This window comes from Aquarana catesbeiana, linkage group LG11, assembly GCF_042186555.1.
Source record: "Aquarana catesbeiana isolate 2022-GZ linkage group LG11, ASM4218655v1, whole genome shotgun sequence".
NCBI lineage: Eukaryota > Metazoa > Chordata > Amphibia > Anura > Ranidae > Aquarana > Aquarana catesbeiana.
Genome location: NC_133334.1, coordinates 213,706,213 through 213,726,175, shown reverse-complemented (window position 1 = coordinate 213,726,175; position 19,963 = coordinate 213,706,213). Strand labels below are relative to the sequence as shown.

The 19,963-nt window shown below is 39.7% G+C and overlaps 1 protein-coding gene across 2 annotated transcripts in view; it reads left to right on the top strand.

Moving 5' to 3' along the window:
• Nucleotides 1-19,963, top strand: part of CHKA (choline kinase alpha) — a 56,962-nt gene that overhangs the window by 23,569 nt on the left and 13,430 nt on the right. Inside the window, exons 3-9 of one of the 2 annotated variants that reach the window (XM_073605277.1) lie at nt 5,529-5,582; nt 8,583-8,609; nt 8,882-8,995; nt 13,537-13,670; nt 14,988-15,092; nt 16,017-16,075; nt 17,960-18,047. In XM_073605277.1, the coding sequence (XP_073461378.1) occupies nt 5,529-5,582; nt 8,583-8,609; nt 8,882-8,995; nt 13,537-13,670; nt 14,988-15,092; nt 16,017-16,075; nt 17,960-18,047 (581 nt within the window). The remainder of the gene's footprint in view (nt 1-5,528; nt 5,583-8,582; nt 8,610-8,881; nt 8,996-13,536; nt 13,671-14,987; nt 15,093-16,016; nt 16,076-17,959; nt 18,048-19,963) is intronic. The other variant, XM_073605278.1, reaches the window with a different exon arrangement.

The following is a 19,963-nucleotide window of genomic DNA, read 5'->3' as shown; positions in this document are numbered from 1 at the left end:
AAAAGTGACTGAAAACCTCAATTTTTTAATAACAAACCTGTCACATTTACCTGCTCTGTGCAAGCCCCAATCCTTTTCTCATCTCTCCCACCGGCGCTCCTGGCACCTTCCCCCTGCTGAGTGCTTAAGCTGCTTGCTATGGGGGCAACCGTTTGGGCTCACTCCCGAGCTGTGCTCTGTGTGTCGCTTGACACACAGAGCACAGCTTGGCACTGTCCCCGCTCCCTCCTCACTGACTGTGATTGACAGCAGCAGAAGCCAATGGCTCTCTCAGCCTATTAGGAGGGAGAGAGCCACTGCTCTCGTGCATAGTGCTGGATTGAGATTGGGCTCAGGTAAGCTGGACTCAGAAGATTTATTACCTAATTGCAGAGATTTCATTAAGGTAAAGATCCTTCAGCCTTTAGAACCACTTTAATTTACATGTATTGTGGGTGAGATAGTTATAAACCGAATGCAAAAAGTAAACATTCAGAAAATTGAATTTATGAAATAGAATTGTATTTTCAGTATAGTTTACCCTTTGCTGTGTAATATATTCTGTACAGATAAAGTGTTACATTAAACCATGCACATTCAATGCTTTGGCCTTGTTTCAACATAGCCTATCTTCAATTTCCAACAGCTTTAAAAAAAAAAAAAAAATTTAATATTGGCCTGTTTTTTACTGCTTCCGTGGCAAAAGACCATGTTTCTATCCTGTTTTATTAAGAGAGTAGGCAAATGTCTATTTCTTTTTTTGTACTAGGAATATAGGTAAGGATAAGAATATGGACTTAAGCACAAGACACCGGCATTGCACACTATTCTGGTTGGTAACTTGAAGTTTAAATCCTTTGATAGTGGTCCAGTCACCTGATTGGTTAGTCAATATAAAGCCTGATTTTTATACTTAATATCTATGTAACACTGTCATCTTTGTTACTTATTGAAGTTTAGGATAAAATATTTACCAACTATTTTATTGACCTTAAGGTGTTGGAAATCTTGATATCTTTGCCTTATACTAATTACCTACTAATGTTCCAACATGTTAAAGTTCACTTTATAAGGTGCAACATCATATTTTATATATTCTAAAAAATTATTTCTTGTTTTTATGGCTTCTTTTTTTAAGTCTTACTGGGTGGGTTATTATGGGGGGAATGGTAATTATGGATGGGGTGGGGTTTTATACCTCTTTAGTTGTATGTGCATGTGTTCTTTGCTGCAGGCGTGCCCATGCGATCGTGCCTTGCACACACTGGTTACCAGGTGACAGACACGATACACGGTATAGTATGCGACCTCTGAAATTGGAAAATTCTTTTAAGATTTACATATTAATGTTCATATGCATTGGTTTATGATGCATGTCTTAGTCTGTTTTGAAATGCCTTTAATGGGGAGCTGCAGGACCAAAATGAGCTAGTGAGGTGACTGCAAGTCTAAAATATTTCATGTGCCTTTCAAACCCTTACAGCTGTTACACAGCACAGCTAATGTCGAGCCTTTCATACAGTATTTACATTTTTTTTTTTATCAAACATGTGCATGCTCTGTAGACTTCTGTAAAAAAAAAAAAAAAAAAGATGTCAGATGACGTTTGGTTTTGTTGTAAATTACAGAACTTTACCGTTATGGTTTGCTCTTTTTTTTTTTTTTCAAAATAATTTTTTATTAGCAGAAAATATAGTTCACATACAAAATGCCAAATAAATGCAAAACTGACCAAAGAACATTATATGAATCAAAGTAATCAGCCATAAAGGCCAGCATATCAAATCATAAGACTCCTACCGGAGTCGCATATCTGGCATCCGTTATCCAAAAAGTCTGTTTTTTTTTTTTTTTTATTATTATTATGAAAAAACACAACTGTATACCCCATCCAGTATACAACAAAAGAGTACTCAGGAAATTTCCCCCTCCCTCCCACAAGGACCACCGAACACCTTAGAAAAACCCAGGAGTCCACTGACCTCCCCCTTGAGTAAGTCAAACTATATACATAAAACCATGGGCAATTGCAGATGGAGTATACTACTCCAGAACCCCATCATTTATAACTGTGTGCAGTACTTTTACCCCTAACTTCAGTTAAGGCTTATTAAAAAAAAAAACAACACATTTATCATGCAGCATCTCCTCACTCGCTTTACCTCTCATTGATCCACTTTCCCCTCCAATGTATCTTTCGAGTCCACTCACCAAAACCACACCTTCCTAAACTTCCTGGGGGAACCCTGCGCCTAATACATCATGCGATACAAAAGAATGTCAGCATTTACTACTACTACCTTCATTCACATCCCCATTTCCATATATATATCCACCTCTTTGCGACCTTTTGTACCCCAAAATAGAGAATTCTAAGGAATAATTTTGTATCCACATCCAACTCGTCTTGTTCAAAAATACCCAAGAGGCAACGCAAGGGGGAGCATATATTTGGAAGTTCAGATTTGTCAGCTATAAATTTAGTCACCATAGACCATAGAGGCCTTATCTTTATACATTCCCACTCCATGTGAAGAAAAGTCCCTTTAGCCCCCAGGCATTTGTGACAAGTTGTAGAGTCTCTTTTATGCATACGGAATAATTAACCGGCGTATAGTACATCTGATGGAGGTACCTAAGCTGAATCATCCTACCTGTCCAAGATATGACCGTTGTAAGATAAGTATCAAGGACTTCCTGCCACAGCTCATCCGACAACTTCAGTGCCAAGGCTATCCACCTAGATCTCGCCCTACCTATCAACCCAGGACCCCCAGCCCCACCGCCAGGTAATACCTAAAAATTCTCTTAGCTGGATCAGGGTCCAATAGAGTAGTTTCCAAAGAGGTATTTTGAACCCTCCACCAAACTGTGCTACTGCTGCATGATGCATTTGAGCATATCTGAAGCGCCAGGTCCTGGGTATCCCAAACTGGTCCCTTGATCATCACCATAGTGGGCTATTAGGAGAGAGCCTTAAAGGCGTATCTCCTGCCTGCTGGGAACAGATGTGAAAAATCCTACTAGGAAGTGCCATCACAGAGCCCACCCTCCTACCTAGCACACCCCTCCTATAAACACTATTTAAAAGGGTCTCCTGGGAAGTGACTACCGCAGCTTCCAGCAACGTAGTCGCATTTGGAGCCTAGGAAAAAAATTGCCAATGTAAGAAAGAGAGTTGAGAGGCAAAATAATAGGAAAGTAAATTTGGGAGGTCTAACCCCCCCCCCCATATTAATGGGTAATTTCAATAGCTATAGATACCCTGGAGAGCGAGTTCCCCACAAAAAAACACCACAGTTGAGTCTATGCCCCGGATGACTCCCTTTGGCACAAAAACAGGACAATTTGAAAGAATGTACAAACATCTAAGAAGAAAAATTGATTTAAAATAGATTTATTCCCATCACCGTGAGTGGTAGAATCTGCCATTTTTGTACCTTCTTGCGAAAGGATCCTCTGATCGGTGTTAAGTTGACCTTCAGGAACTTATAGATGGGGAGCTGAACTTGGATCCCCAAATATTTGAAAGTCCCGGATAATGGGATGGGGCAGTCTTCGGAAACCATTATATTTTAATCAATAGGAGAAAGGGATGACTTAGCCCAGTTATTGCGAAAACCAGAATAGTCCCCGAACTCCTGGATCAGCCCAAAGGCAGCCAAAAGTGAGGGACCTGGGTCCTGAAGGTACAGTAGCATGTTATACGCGTATAATGAGACGCATTCCTCCAACTGCCCCACCCAAACGGTTTGCTCATTTTTATTGCATAAACCTAATATTCCTTATTTTAGCTTTAAAATGTTGGAGGGGGAAAAAAATACATAATTATTTCAATTTCATAGCATCTTTTATTTGCGAATTATACAAGCGTCAGTTAGGTACTAGTTAAAATTACAAAAAAATGACAAAGACCATAGAGATTTTTATGTGTTAATAATGGGTTATATCATTTATAATAGATTATATTATAGATGTATTATAATCTCACACAAATAAATACACTCTATTGGTAGACCTCTGAAGTTGCCTAGTTTATTTTGGTGTCCTACATCCCCCCATGAGGTGATTGATACCACCTATCATCAGAAACCAGGTTTTTATAATGGGCAATGTGCAGCATTTGATTAATCAAGAACATGGAGTCTTATCATAGGCAAAGTTGATCACAGGCAATTAATAATTATCTGATTTGCTTAAGCATTCTGATTACCTTTGCAAATATTTTTAATGCGTAGATTAATATGTAATGTTTTTTAAGTGCACATAAAAGGGCCTATTTTCTTTAATTATAAGAAGTGCCCTAGTGCTGGTTAACTTGCAAGTTTATTGAACAGAATTGATGCTTGACTCCAATTTATTATCTGAAAGAAAAATCTTTTTTACATGGGGCAGTTTATTTGCAACTTCTGTTGCATGTAAAAAAAAGAAATATATTTTTTCTTCTGATACCTGATTTCTGATATTTCTTATGGTTGGCTCAATAAATGGCTTTCTGGGTTATAAATATGACCTGCTGTTTTCTGCTTTATTCTTTATCTTATGTTCTAGGAATTTTGATAACTGTTTAGAATAAGGTATGTCTAGCTAAGCTGTATAGTAATAAAGACAAGTTAATATTGCAAGGAGGAATTGTGTCATAAGTGAAAAATAACCTACAAGATTGGCTTTAAGTAGTCAGCAGGACTCAGATTAATGGAGACAAGCTGTACAGTATGGTCATCAACAAAACTTAATTACTAATGATCGAGTCCTCAATTGCTGTTAAAAATGAAGTATAGGAAAACTGCTTAAATGGCAACTTATCCTTACTACAGCACTGCTTTAATCATTTAGGATCTTCAGACAGTACCGCATTGCACAATATTCTAATCCTTGGCTTAGTTTTCTACACACCTTCTGCTTTTTTAGGATCTGAAGGGAAATCCATAAAACACATTAGGCTCAATTCACAAAGCTTTTACACAAATACTAAATATCTTTCTTTGACCCATGTGACTGTCATTTTCAAATCTGCTTAGACTCAGCTGAAAATAACTGTCACTTTTTTTTTTTTTTGAAAATAAGGATTCTTGGCCTAGTATATTTTGTAAATGCAGCGGTTTGCATCAAGTGTTTCCAGTAAATGCAGTGCATCTCAAACAGGCCACTGACAGCTAAAACGTTTGAAACATTTGTAAATTAGCATTTACAGTGATCATTTAACATCCTTGTAGAAGTCTGCCTTGCTAAGTACTTGGCAACAAGCAAAATAAAAATGTGTAAAAAATCTGGTTATTAGTTGATCCTATTTAGACATGTCCTCAAGAAAAAATGTTTTGTGTGCATTTGTGAAAGCTTTTATCTCAAAGATGAGTTTATGTCCCTTGCAAAATGCTTTAGCAGTATTTTTCTGTCAATCTAAGCAGCTAAATCTGGTATTTTCTGTTAAGATATGCGCAAGTATATGTATGTGAAATTTCTGTGTCTTTATTTCTTTCTGCACCAACCTGTATTATGGTGGGGTTTTTTTGATGGTTAAAATAACAGCTTTTTTATGATCTCAACAGATGTCCTGTAACAAGGGTGAAAATCAAGAGATGCAGAGGGAGAATTTTTTTCAAGTAAGTACTTTTTTGTATCGGAGTCAAATGCCCTACAGAGAATCAGATGCATTGTGTCATAGATCACGTGTAGTAAACTTCATGACTTCAGTTAGCTGGAAATAATTTGTTAAGGAAGGGATCTAAAAGTACTATAACAAAAATAATAAGCTGTGCCTCTAGTGAGCTTGTCACCCTTTCCTGATCGATGGAAGAACAGGACGGTTCAAGACACTTAGGTTAGGGAGGAGAAGGATTATAGGTGTGCAATATATGTCATATTTGTTTAGCTCAGTGTGTTTCGACATTTTCTAGTCTTGGCTGACCATTGACATCTTGACTACCTTGATTCAGCACTAATAATTCAGAGGTGAATGGTCTTTGATGTATACAACTGGACTATAGGGTGTTGGCCACCTTTTGGTAGTTTTAGATGAGCTCTAACCTTGCAGGGTTTAATAACTTGCATTTGTGTTGTGTTCTTGTTTGAAATTCAGATTAGGTTATCAGAGTCTTGTTACTTCTTTTAAACAAATGGTATTATATGGTAATATTGGTCACTAGATCTATTAGATCTATTGGGCTTTGACCAGATGTCTCAATTCAATGCTTACTTTTTGTAAAAAACAGTCAAAGGTAAATTGAACTACTAATATTTCACTATTTTATTTTATCTACAAAATTAAGAATGTCTTTGCTTATCCACCTGACTATGCGGAAACATTGAAGCATGCGCAGCTTAGTCCATTAACCTTTCCCCTTAAGTTGCCCATTGTGGCCTAAGTGGCCCATTTGGAGCCCAAGTACAGAGATCAGATCTCTGACATCATTTTCTAAGCTATATGATAAATTCAGCTTGGGGAATAATTAGGAAAGCTTTGGAAATTTGTGGCTGAAATCTGGTCAGATGGCATTGCATGTTTAGGGACTCTGAGTTTGCCGTTTAGTGGCTCTGAGTTTGCAGTTTTTAGGGGCTCTGAGTTTGCCATTTAGGGGCTCTGAGTTTGCCGTTTAGGGGCTCTGAGTTTGCCTGTTTAGGGGCTTTGATTTTGTTGGTGAGGGAAAAGCATGTACGAGTACTTCAAATTAAACTTCCTTAAGGCATATAGCCAGTGATTTGTGCTTCAATACCCAGACACATGAGTTGCATAATTCATGTGATACAGTTGATTTGAAGTTTATATGCATTATTTTGTTGGATTCATTATGCATCAAAGGCTCCTGTGTTTTTCTTTTGACCTGAACTCTGTGCTTCATCGGTTTTTGGCACAATGCCATGGAAGCTGGAAATTATACTGAATGTTGTTTGTGTGCTCCATTAACCAGTAGGGAAGTGATGGATGAAAAGACATGTCTTGATTTCACCAGGTCCTAGTGGAGAAAAAAAAATATTCTGTGTTTTACAGGTATCATCAGGTGTGCATCTCATACTAATTGACCCCATTTTGGAATTTTTCCTGTAATTGCATGCTGGAAGCTGGCTTGTTGTGTAGACCGGACCTTCCACACGATTGTTACCCATATCAATCTATTTATCTTTAGCAGTTACAGGTGGAAGGAATTGTCATGAATGGGGACATCCTTCCTATATTCTTAGTAAAGTTAAGCTATAACTCATTTCTGTCCAGTGTTGGGGTTGTACAGTTTCTACCCTGACTTCTGAACCCTAAAAAACAACATGTATATTTCAGGTTACCAGTCCTTGGATTTGGTGAATGCATTAGATTTTTTATTTCAGGGATTTTTTTTTTATTGTCACCGGGTGAACATGGGAGTAATACACTTCCTGGGTAGCTGCGCTCAATCCACCTGTGTATCTTTGGAGGAAACAGTGGTTGCCATCCAGGCTGGAATACAGCCATATTTACTTTTGTTCATCTCCTTTATATGAGACATGGTGATATCAGTAGTTTACAGAAGGAATATAAGCTTTTGCAGTTATTTCACAGAATGTGACAAGGGCACTGCATTTTTGGCAAGATCAAGATTTTGTACTCGCTTGACATGTTTTTTAGCCTGAAAAAAAAAAATAATGCAACTGCCACATCTAATGCGAAATAAGGTGTTATGTATAACATTTTTGTACTTTGGTATTAACTTAAAGGAGAAGTCCAGCATGAGCTAGACTGTGCTTCTCCTATGGGTCACAGAAGTGCAATTCATTTTGCACTCCTGTGACCCGTTTTCAGCAGAGAGCAGTCCCCTCTCCGCTGACATCACTGCCATCAGTCAAGGCAGTGCGTCATCCCGACTTCCCAAGTCTGGATCCGCCAGCTGCTTTGATTGATGGCAGCCTCATCAGCTCAGTGAGCCGCCGTGACGGCCGCTCCCCGCCCCTCCACAGCTCATCGCTCCAATGAGCATGGAGGATCAGAGCAGAAGCGATGCTGACTGACAGTCAGCATCGCTCTGCTCGGGGAGGAGTGAGAACCGAGCCATCGATGGTGTTCGGTGGTTCAGTTCTCAGTGCAGAGACGGCGGGGGACAGCTGCAGCATCGGTTTGATGCTGCATCCACCTAGGTAAGTATGATTAATGTCCTCATTAGATGAGTCCCCCTACCTCCTTGTTGTGGGGACAACATTAAAATGTTGGATTTCCTCTAGCTGTCTTCCCCATGTGACAGTGATCACCAGTACAAATAGAGGGTTGAATCTCCTCAATGGTGACAAAGACTTTGCCTCCAGATATACTATAAGAATGCAGCTCAAGGAGGATAGTGTTGTAGGTTTACTTTGAGGGATTACAATGAGAAATCTTTGCTGATCATTTGATAGCTTGTCACCAAAAGGTGAAGCCAGTCAGGCTGTTTTTGATGGTTGATTTCTCTTAAATTTTTATCACTCTACAGGTTGGTTTCATATGAATAGCTTTACCCTCTGTACACACAGATGTATATTTTTATCTGCATTTTACCTTCAACTTTCCGAGTCTTTATGTACAGACTATTCAAGGGTTATTTCTAGACTGTGTGTATATGCTGAGTATACAATGTTGATTAGAGAACATCCTTTATCTCCAGGTAACCTCCCTGCAAGCTATAAGAAGGGTAAATACCCCCTGCATCATTAATCTGACTTGTCTGCTGTTGTTCTTTAATGGGCTGCTCTGTTGCTGTCTGGATTAAGTTAAGCAGACTAGATGCTTCATTGACTTAGTCTACTGTCTGCATGCAGTTAACCTGATACATCAGTGACTTTACTTTAACCTGGTTTACAGCTAAAGCATGTGGCCTTTTAGTCATAAGGCTGTCAAATCCTTTTTCCATGTTCCTGGTAATGTTTATCAGTATAATCCCATTGTCACATTTCTTCTTCACAGGGTGCTGCAGCCATGGTAATGGAGAGTGTCATGTTCGCAATCTTGGCAGAGAGATCCCTTGGTCCCAAGCTGTATGGGATCTTGCCACAAGGACGTCTTGAAGAATTCATTCCAGTAAGCAGGGACAGAATTTTTTGGGTCTTGCATTGTATGAATCAGCATTATGAAGTAGTGGAATGCCTGATTATGTAAATGCCATTGGCTTCTGAATTATCCTCTTGGTTTCCAGTGAACAAGTGCCAAAAACTGGCTATATAAGAGCAGTTTTGTTTCAGGAGTGGAATCTTTATTCTGGGCAATTAAATGCCAATTGTCTGACACCACTTTGCTTCATTGTGTCTCAAAAAAACCCACTTAGTAGTGGACGTATTTTAAGTCCTGCTAAATATATGAAGTGATATTTCCTTTGTAGGATCAGTAGACTTTAACTAAATTTCTAGGTAGATAAATGTATAAAGACAAAAAAACAGTGTTTAATCTATACTGGCACTTGTTTCATTTGACCTGATGTATCAGATTTTAGGGAAATATATGATGTGTTGACCATAGAGCCCACCAGATGCTACATCTCATCTTCCCAGTTGCTTGTTATGAAATGGTGGATTTTCTCTGCTTTTGGCAACACCTCCACTTTTTATCCAAGTTAAATCATACAGATGGTTGACTACAAACACTGACATATCATTGCACTCAGAATTGCTGATACAGGGTTGGCTAGAATGAGTTAACTGTAATTATGATGTATTGATGCAAAAATAGATGCTAAAACTAGAAGAAATAAGAATACTGTACCTAAAATTCAACAGATTAGCTTTCTGGTTCCTGTTTAATCGCTGCAAGGTTTTTTGAGAGTCTTTTTTTTAAAGAATAAACATTAAAGCATAAATATGCCCAATAATACAATTGTAATATATTGCAGCTTACCAGTCCTTAGATCATTGTTTGTCAACCTTTTTTCAGTCAAGGCACCCTTTACAATTATAGACAATCTCAAGGCACCCTTTAAAATTATGGGCAGACTCAAGGCACCCTATTCCAAAATGTAAAAAAAAATATTCCAATAGTTTTACACAATGCAGCAACATCCACACGTAGGACACCCAACTTTGTGCACTGGTCCAAATCATTTGGTGAAGGGGGGATTATGGTGTGGGGTTGTTTTTCAGGGGTTGGGCATGACCCCTTTGTTCCAGTGAAGGAAACTCTTAAGGCATCAGCATACCAAGACATTTTGGACAATTTCATGCTCCCAACTTTGTGGAAACAGTTTAGGGATGGCCCCTTCCTGTTCCAACATGACTGGGCACCAGTGCACAGAGAGGTGCATAAGGACAGGGATGAGCGGGTTTGGGGTGGAGGAAATTGACTGGCCTTCAGAGTCCTGACCTCAACCCAATAGAACATCTTTGGGATTAATTTGAGCGGAGACTATAGGCCAGGCCTTCAGGTCCACATCAGTGCCTGACCTCACAAATGCCCTTCTGGAAGAATGATGAAACATTCCCATAGAGACACTGCTAAACCTTGTGGACAGCCTTCCCAGAAGAGTTGAAGCTGTTAGAGCTGCAAAGGGTGGGCCAACTCAATATTGAACCCTACGGACTAATGCCCCGTACACACGGTCGGATTTTCCGATGGAAAATGTCCGATCGGAGCGTGTTGTCGGAAATTCCGACCGTGTGTGCGCTCCATCGGACATTTTCCATCGGATTTTCCGACACACAAAGTTGGAGAGCAGGAGATAAAATTTTCCGACAACAAAATCCGTTGTCAGAAATTCCGATCGTGTGTACACAAATCCGACGGACAAAGTGCCACGCATGCTCAGAATAAATAAAGAGATGAAAGCTATTGGCCACTGCCCCGTTTATAGTCCCGACGTACATGTTTTACGTCACCGCGTTTAAAACGATCGGATTTTCCGACAACTTTGTGTGACCGTGTGTATGCAAGACAAGTTTGAGCCAACATCCGTCGGAAAAAATCCATGGATTTTGTTGTCGGAATGTCCGAACAAAGTCCGACCGTGTGTACGGGGCATAAGACTGGGATGCCATTAAGGTTCCTGTGCGTGTAAAGGCAGATGTCACAATACTTTTGGTAATATAGTGTATATGGACTGGCAAGTTGCAGTAAAATAAATGTTTGTTTTTAGGGTTTAGATATACTTTAGGCACTTTGCTAAAATCTTTGGATTAGGACAATAAAAATATTTGGCTCATAAATTCAATAAAGCTAGTTTGTCTAGTACGAAAGAAAACAAACCCTCTGAGGGAGAGCTCCTATGCTGCTATAACCAAAAATATAACCACATAAATGTCACCAGTTATGGGTCCAGGTAATTTTGCTCATTGTTTTATATTAAATGGAAAACTGTAGTTAAGAAATTGGGGTGCAGTAGGGGGTATCTGGGGAGGTTTAAGGGGGGATTTTGTCAGTACTGTGTTTTTACCCAAAGGTCCCTGAACTGGTGGCATGCAACTATTGGTCTAGAGAAGCCTAAAGCTGGGTATTCACACTTAGGTTTTTTGATGAACAGATTCCCCCTTTCACACAAGGGTAGATGGATGGAGGAATCCTCCCGGATATACTGCAGCCGCTGAATTAAAGTTTTCCAACAGTCCTGGTCATCAGAAATTGAGCTACTAATCAAATTCTGTCAAACAGGGAGGGCCACACACGGATTGAAATTCAGCCGGTCCCTGCTAAACCAGCCGATTTTCACTCCGTGTTTACCCCCTTAATTGCTATGCTAACACTTGGAAAGCTTACAATCCTTTATACTATCAGGATTCCAAAAATCCCTCTGGTCCAACACCACTTTTGTCCAAACTAAAGGCAAGAAGAGCAGTGACTGGTTATTTGCCCTTCCAGTATTCTGGTATTGTCTCTAGCAACTTGGATTAAAAAGGGCATGATTTTTGATGGAGAAGTTTAAAGGTGGCCTTACATAAATGGATTTCCCCATCCACACAAGCGAGGTGAATAGAGGAATCTATTGAACTGTGCTATTGTATTCTGAAAGCGGGGATTCCTTTGCTGTCAGAATACATGAATGCAATCAGCAGCTGCAGCACAGATTTGAGAAAAAGTTAGCAACAATCCAATTCAAGAGAAGTCGAACATTTGGCCATAAATCGACTGGAATTTGTGAGGTTCTTGTTGTACCATCTGAATTTCGGTCCATCTATGGCCAGCTTAATAAAGAAAGCATACTGGTTTTCTCATAACACTTCTCAGTTGAGACAGTCTGGACTGCAAAAAATGGGATACTGAGAATTTTATGTAGGTTCCCTAACAGTTTAAACTTTCATTCCACATCTATATACTTTTAAAGAAACAAAAAGCTAAGCATTACATGTTTTGTGTATAATGTAGGCATTGTTGACCTTCCAGAACATGTGGATGTTTTATCAAGATTTAAAGTATATGTAAAGGCTGTTTTTTTTTTTAATTAAAATCAGCAAACGTTAAATATGGGGGCGATGTAAATGGAACACTTTCAGCATGTAAAATCTGTGTCTTTATTAAGAATCCATTAAAAGCAAAAACATGACATGCAAATGCAGCCCATGGAAAGTCGGCCAACGCATTTCACACTCCTGTGCTTAATCATTGCACAGGAGTGTGAAATGCGTTTGCTGACTTTACATGTGCTGCATGTGCAAGTCATGTCTTGGCTTTTAATGGATTCTTAATAAAGACAGGGATTTTACACTCTGGAAGTGCTGCCATCTCTCCTTATTTTGCATTGTTGATTTGGTTGCAAACCAGGCGGGCACCCAGCTTTATACAGTGGCACAGGATCTCAGAGGTCAACCTATGAGCGGTGCCCTCCCTCTGTCGTCTTCCAAACAAACATGGTGCGAGGGTATTGCGCAGAGCGTCTCCTTACCTCCTTTTCTGGAGCCCTCCCGCTGGTCCTGTCAACACATCCTGGCGCTGTCAACTTTTTCAAGTGCCCCCCATAGCAAGCTTTGTGCTATAGGGGCACTTTATGGGCACGCTTCTAAGCCAGGCTGTGTGTGTGCAAAGACACACACACAGTGCGTGTGTGTCAGAGGCTCTAGCTTATTCAACAGCTTTTAGTTTGTCAAGTTTTTGTATCTACTACATTCAAGCAGTTTGATCAGTTTAAACATTTTTCAATTATTCTCCTAAACTAAAGAATTAGAAAATTACCATGGGAAGAAAAGATTGTGTATGTAATGAAAAGCAGTATAAGCAGAAAGTGCACTAATAAAAGTAGTAGGATACCTAAAACTATAAAGACCTAGATTTGAGATTCAGCCCACGTTCACATAGGGCCGATTAGACATGTAAAATTGCTGGCAATGGCACCGTCCGAATCAGTGCAACGCTGAGTTTGCGGCGCCGCACCAATTACCAAAAGTAGTTCCTGTACTACTTTTGGCGACTTCATGGTGCGTTTTGAATAGACACCCGCACAGATGTCTGTCAAATCGGCCCTAAAGTCGGACTGCATTGCCGGTTTGAAATTGTGCGAGTTCAGCTGAACTCGCACAATTTCTAACCCGCATCATTGTGAAACTGGGCTTAATGTTTGCCCCTAAATTAAAAATAGGAACACCAACGCTAAAAACAATAAATAAGCATGTTAACATTTTAATAATAACCGTTTCCTCCTTTTATAGAGTCGAAAGCTTGAGACTAATGAGTTAGGTTTGCCAGAGATATCTGCTGAAATAGCTGAGAAAATGGCTCGATTTCATGGAATGAGCATGCCGTTCAACAAGGAACCCAAGTGGCTCTTTGGGACAATGGACAAGTAGGTTGATATTTCTCTTTTCTATTTCTTCTCTTGTTTTCTATTATTTTAATAGATTGTTTTATCTCTTGCATTCATTTGATTTCTGTGATGATCCCGGAATATGTAATTATTTAGTACATAGCATTTTTTGATTGATCAGCTCAAGCAATTTATAAATAACCTTATTGCAGACCTTTTTGCCATCTGTGTTTTATTCCAGACCACCACAATGCTCCTGCATCTCAAACTTCTTTTTTCAAATTTGTTAAGAAAATTTGAGCATAATGCCCCCGTTCTCCAAAAGGCAATGGTATTGCATTGTGAGAGGTGGGGTGAGCCTATGTTCAGGAGAAAATAGTCAGTATGTAGTTTCTGGTGGATCAGAGCTGAAGTCTTAAAGCAGCCTTTCCCAACCTCTCTACACTAGAGAAACCCCTAAAATAATTGTCAGGTCTTGAGGAACCATTTACAAAAATCGATTTATAAGGAATAAATGAGCTTTACCCCTCACACTAGGTATAGGCCATCTCAGTTTTTCAGCCTCCTTGTGGATAACAATAATGGAAGTCACTACAGATAAATACCCTTAAGGAATCTTCAGACCCGGTCATACAGTATACCAATAAGAAGAGAAAAACTCATTGCGCAGCATCCAATAAAAGCATAGGAGTTTAATAAAATAATCTACTTACAGCAGCAAAGTTAAAACAGGCGTTGTATAACAAACATTTTGTCCCACACCCTCCACGGGCATCACAACGTCACCGCTATTTCCTTGCCTTGCCTGACGTTTCTTTCGTCTGAATAGACGTTTTCTGTTTTTTTTTGTGTGTTTTAGACACTAAACTAATCAATTAACTTTTTTTGGATTTTTATTTTATAAATAGAACTATTTGTAAGGATTATTGCACCATACATATGACAGTACAACACGTTTATTTATTTTACCATCAATCAGCCAGAGTTCAAGGAAGCCCTGGCAACCCAGGGAGGAACCCACAAAGCCCTGGTTGAGAATGGCTGCCCTAAAGTGTCTGTGCATATGTATGCAGGCTGGCTTACACCAATTTTTTCTTGATAAAACAGTTGTATTGGAGCAGGATCACAGTTAGTGGGTCTCCTTAATTCAACAGCTTTCATTAGAAGTAGGGTTACAAGCTCTCTGCTGTGGTATGTTACTTTGGCAAAGTAGGGATGTATGGGTAGTGGTAAACCCATAAAATTTAACCTTGGAAACATAGAGGACAGTTTCAGTTTTGAATCTAGAGAGTTTATTCACATAACGTACAGTGAATTTAGCATAGTATTCTCATTTACTTGACTCTTTTCCTTTAGGTACTTAAAGCAAGTCTTGAAAATCAAATTCACTAGAGAATCTCATATCAGGAAACTCAATAAGTTTTTAAGCTACAATCTTCCCAAAGAGATGGACACTCTGAGGTAAGGCCAGTTCTGATACTAGACTTGTTTGGTTTTTAGATTTTTATGAATAGCATCGAAGCATTAAAAAGTCATGCAGTCCTGTATATCTGTTAAATTCCAGGCATAGAGATAAAGAGGACACAGCTAGAGCAATTCCTATGTTTGCAATAACATATAATAAACAGGGCATTATCATGGACAGCACTGTGTAGGCTTGATAATGTACCCCTGGGTTCCAAACTCTGCTTTTTTGGGTTGCTTTTGGAACTAAAATGTTAGGTATAAGCTGGAGTTTATTGACTTACAAAAATGTTATAATAAAGTGTGAGCAGGTAGAATGAAAACTGAGAGAATAAAAATATTCAGATATAGGTGCTTTTATCCTGCTTAAAGTCCTCTCGTCACAGTGTTTTTATTATATATTTAACTAAAATAGTTTAATATCAGAAAATATTTAATATCTTCCCACTTTTGCACCTCATCCCTGATGGACTCATGGCCAACATTCCATTCACTTTACAAGTCTGTCAACGGCTAAGAAAGTTGCAATACAGACTTTCCATTGAAATGAATAGAGAGCAGTCTGTACAGAAGTTTTGAAGAGTTACAGTGAGGAAACAGGCTGGCCATGCAGTAATTATTTGACAGAGAGCTGCTTTAGTGGGAAGTAGATTTCAATATCACTGGGTCATGGGGATAAACCCTAACAAGAGTAAATGCACCAAACGTGTACATGTCATTTAGGTCTGTTTGTTAGCAATAATATCTATTTTATAATTAGTTATGCTGAAAGAAAAATATTTTGTGCATATATGGTGTTACTTTGTGGAATGTGAAAATGTAAATGTTGTAATGGATAAATATCCCTTAGAATATGCACAGCTAAATCCGTGAGGATGTAAAAGCATGGTCTTCAACTTTCTTCCTTTTTTTTTTTTGTAGGTCTTTGCTGGAATCAACCCCATCACCTGTTGTATTCTGTCACAATGACTGCCAGGAAGGTAAGGCTAAAGCTGGCCATACATTAATTATTAAAAAGAAAAAAGAGCTAATTCCCCCATCCACAAATTGAATGTGCTGTGCTTTTGTGTTCTGATGTTGGCAAGACTTTCTTGTTGCTGGAATACACTGATCAGTGCTGCAGTCTATAGCACTGATCGTTCGGAAAAAACAGACATGCTGGTTGTACAGACGTCAGTCGGTAGATCAATTTCTGTACAACCAGCCTGCCCATACCTGGATCGAAATTCGTCTGGTTCCTGCTGAACCAGCCACATTTCCATCCATGTATGGCCACCCTTAAGCTTTGCTGCTGGCATTGAAATGTATTAGGCTGGGTTCACACATGTCCGACTGTGGTTTTCAGTCCGGAGTCTGATGCATTTCTGTTCAGTGATTCAAGTGCGATTCAGGGGCAATTTTTTTCCCTGAATTCGCTCTTGAACCACACCCAACAAAGCGCAGGACCCTTTTTCAAACCGCACTGCAGCTGCCCCGGACATGTGAAAGCCGTTCACATTCGCATGTTATGCGAATTCGATGTGGGTAAAAACGCATCTAATTCGCATATATGTGAACCTAGCCTCAATGTGGGAGACCAATGAATGCAGCATTGCACAGTGGTAGTCTCTGTTTTTGCAGCATTGTCTACTTAAAGCCTCTAATTCACTAACAAATCTCTCACAAAAACGATGAGTGGCATACATTAATGCTCATTTAAAGTGAAAATAAGCTTTTCTGTAGAAAAAAAGGGAGTCATCGTTGAAGTCCACAGATAATCCAAAAATCCTTTCTGATTGCTACAATGCAAAAATCATTGCTCATATACTTGCCTTTGTACTATTGACTGTGAAAATTGAGTACTGTCCGTGATACTTTTTTTATTTGCACTAACAAACAATTTTTCAGGACAAGCTTTCGGGGTATGTCCCCTTCTTCAAGGTCCAAGAAGTACTGATTCACAAATTTTTAAGCAGAATGTTAAAAAAAAAAAAAACACATCTCTGAGGGAAAAGGAGAGAGAGAAAAAAAGAAAAAAACAAACACATACAAATCAATGGTAATAAAGATAGCATGTGTTTGTTTTTCTCTTTTTTTTCTCTCTCCTTTCCCTCAGAGATGTGTTTTTTTTTTTGTTTTATTTTAACATTCTGCTTAAAAATTTGTGAATCAGTACCGCTTGGACCTTGAAGAAGGGGACATACCCCGAAAGCTTGTCCTGAAAAATTGTATGTTAGTGCAAATAAAAAAAGTATCACGGACAGTACTCAATTTTCTCTGTCACAATTGCACTAATACGGCTACAATCACATCAAGTACTGTTGACTGTGAAACTTCAACTTTGCTAACTAATGCCGCGTACACACGGTCGGACTTTTTGTCTACAAAAGTCTGACGGACGCTGACGGACTAAAGCTGGTTGACAATCTGATCGTGTGTGGGCTTCCCCGGACTTTCAGCGGACTTTCAACGGACTTTTCCAGCCGCAAATCTGACGGACATTAGATTTGAAACATGCTTCAAATCTTTACGTCGTAACTACGCCGGACCCAGAAATCCGCTCGTCTGTGTGCTAGTCCGACGGGCAAAAACCCACGCTAGGGCAGCTATTGGCTACTGGCTATCAACTTCCTTATTTTAGTCCGGTGTATGTCATCACGTACGAATCCGTCTGACTTTTGTGTGATCGTGTGTAGGCAAGTCCGTTCATAAGAAAGTCTGCCGCAAGTCCGACAAAAGTCCGACAAAAGTCCGTCGAAAGTCTGTCGGACAGGCTGTCGGACTTTTGTAGCCGAAAAGTCAGCTCGTGTGTACGTGGCATAAGACTTCACAATCCAATGTAATTGTTCATTGTTACCTACTGTTTGCCTTGCTTGTCCATGCAGGTAACGTCCTATTACTGGAAGGAAGAGAGCATTCTGAAAAACAGAAGCTTATGCTTATAGACTTTGAATACAGTAGCTACAATTACAGGTAAGATATCACATAATGTCTGGGTTGGGTAGCTTCTTTAACCACTTGCCGACCAGCTCATGCCAATATACGTCGGCAGAATGGCATGTATGGCAGAATGGCACGTATTTTGCACAAACCAACTAATATACGCTTATTGCGATTTTTTTTTTTTTTATCCAAAAATATGTATAAGAATATATATTGGCCTAAACTTATGAAGAAATTTGTTTTTTAAAAACATTTTTGGGGATATTTATTAAAGCAAAGAGTTAAAAATATTATTTTTTTTTAAATTGTTGCTCTTTTTTTGTTTATAGCACAAAAAATAAGGCATCATTCTCACGAGGCGGATCTGCTGCCTCGGAGCCCGACTCTGTCCGCCAGCTCAGCAGGAGATCTCTGTTGATCTCCGCTGAGTCGGCGGATGACAGGTCCCTCTCTGCTCACTGAGCGGGGAGGGGCTTGTCGAGCGCCGCTAGTTACTATGAAGAGATCGGACGGAAACGGTCAGCATGCCCGTTTTCATCAGATCTCACCCGATCCGCCACGCCAGGGACGGATGCGAACGTAGGGGCATCCGTCTGATTTTAGCGGATCGGACCGGGTCGCATGTCAGCGGACATGTCACCGCTGACATCCGTCGCTCCATAGACTTGCATGGAGCGCCCGTTCAGGTCCGCCGACAAAACTGACAGGCGGACTTGAATGGTCTGACAGTGTGAAAGGGGCCTAAAAGTGATCAAATACCACCAAAAGAAAACTATTTGTGGGAAAAAAAGGATGCAAATTTTGTTTGTGTACAGCATCGCACGACCCCGCAATTGTCAGTTAAAGCGACGCAGTGCCAAATTGTAAAAAAGTGCTCTGATCAGGAGGGGGTAAAATCTTCCGGGGCTGAAGCGGTTAAACATGGGTTGGATTTTCACATCATTTGGTTACAGAGTCCTACTCTTATTTTCCCTAAGAGTTTTATGGACTGTTTTAGCCAACAATATTTAGATTCATTGCTTATTGTATAATAAGAAGACAATGACAGCATTTCACAGCAGAAGAGACTACTGTTAGCAGGCTCATATATGCTGTATGCTCTCGAAGACACACTTTAAACCAAAGAGCTAAAATATAATATATTACAGCTTACCAGTCCTTAGATGTCTTGGCTATATTAGTTCTCTTATTTTAATTTTTTAGACGTCATTCTGTTTTCATCTGGTAATCCTGCCAGTAACACCTAGGGTGACAACATTCATTCAGTGTATTAGATTCATGAAGGAGCAGTGTTTTTCAACTAAAGACAGGAGGTGTTGGACTACAGAAAGCCACCTCTTTCCTCAACTCCATAGAATGGGGTGGTGGTGGTCTATAGTTTGAATTGGCCACGGATCATAACACTGCAGTGAGCACAGTAACTTGTCAGCTCACTGGATTTCTAGCAGAATCAGTTGGTATTTTTGCACTCTTCAAGCGCATATATCAACTCTTGCAATGCTATACTGAACAGAAGATAATGTTGGGGCTTACATACAATTCAACTTTAAATTTAAATTTGGGCAATGTGACTGTGCCCTAAGAAATAACACAAACTATATATACACTATATTGTCAAAAGTATTGGGACAGCTGCCTTTACACGCACATGAACTTTAATGGCATCCCTGTCTTAGTCCGTAGGATTCAATATTGAGTTAGCGCACCCTTTGCAGCTATAATGGCTTCAACTCTTCTGGGAAGGCTGTCCACAAGGTTTAGGAGTGTGTCTATGGGAATGTTTGACCATTCTTCCAGAAGCGCATTTGTGAGGTCAGGCACTGATGTTGGAGGAGAAGGCCTGGCTCACAGTCTCTGCTCTAATTCATCCCAAAGGTGTCCTATCAGGTTGAGGTCAGGACTCTGTTCAGGCCAGTCAAGTTCCTCCACCCAAAACTTGCTCATCC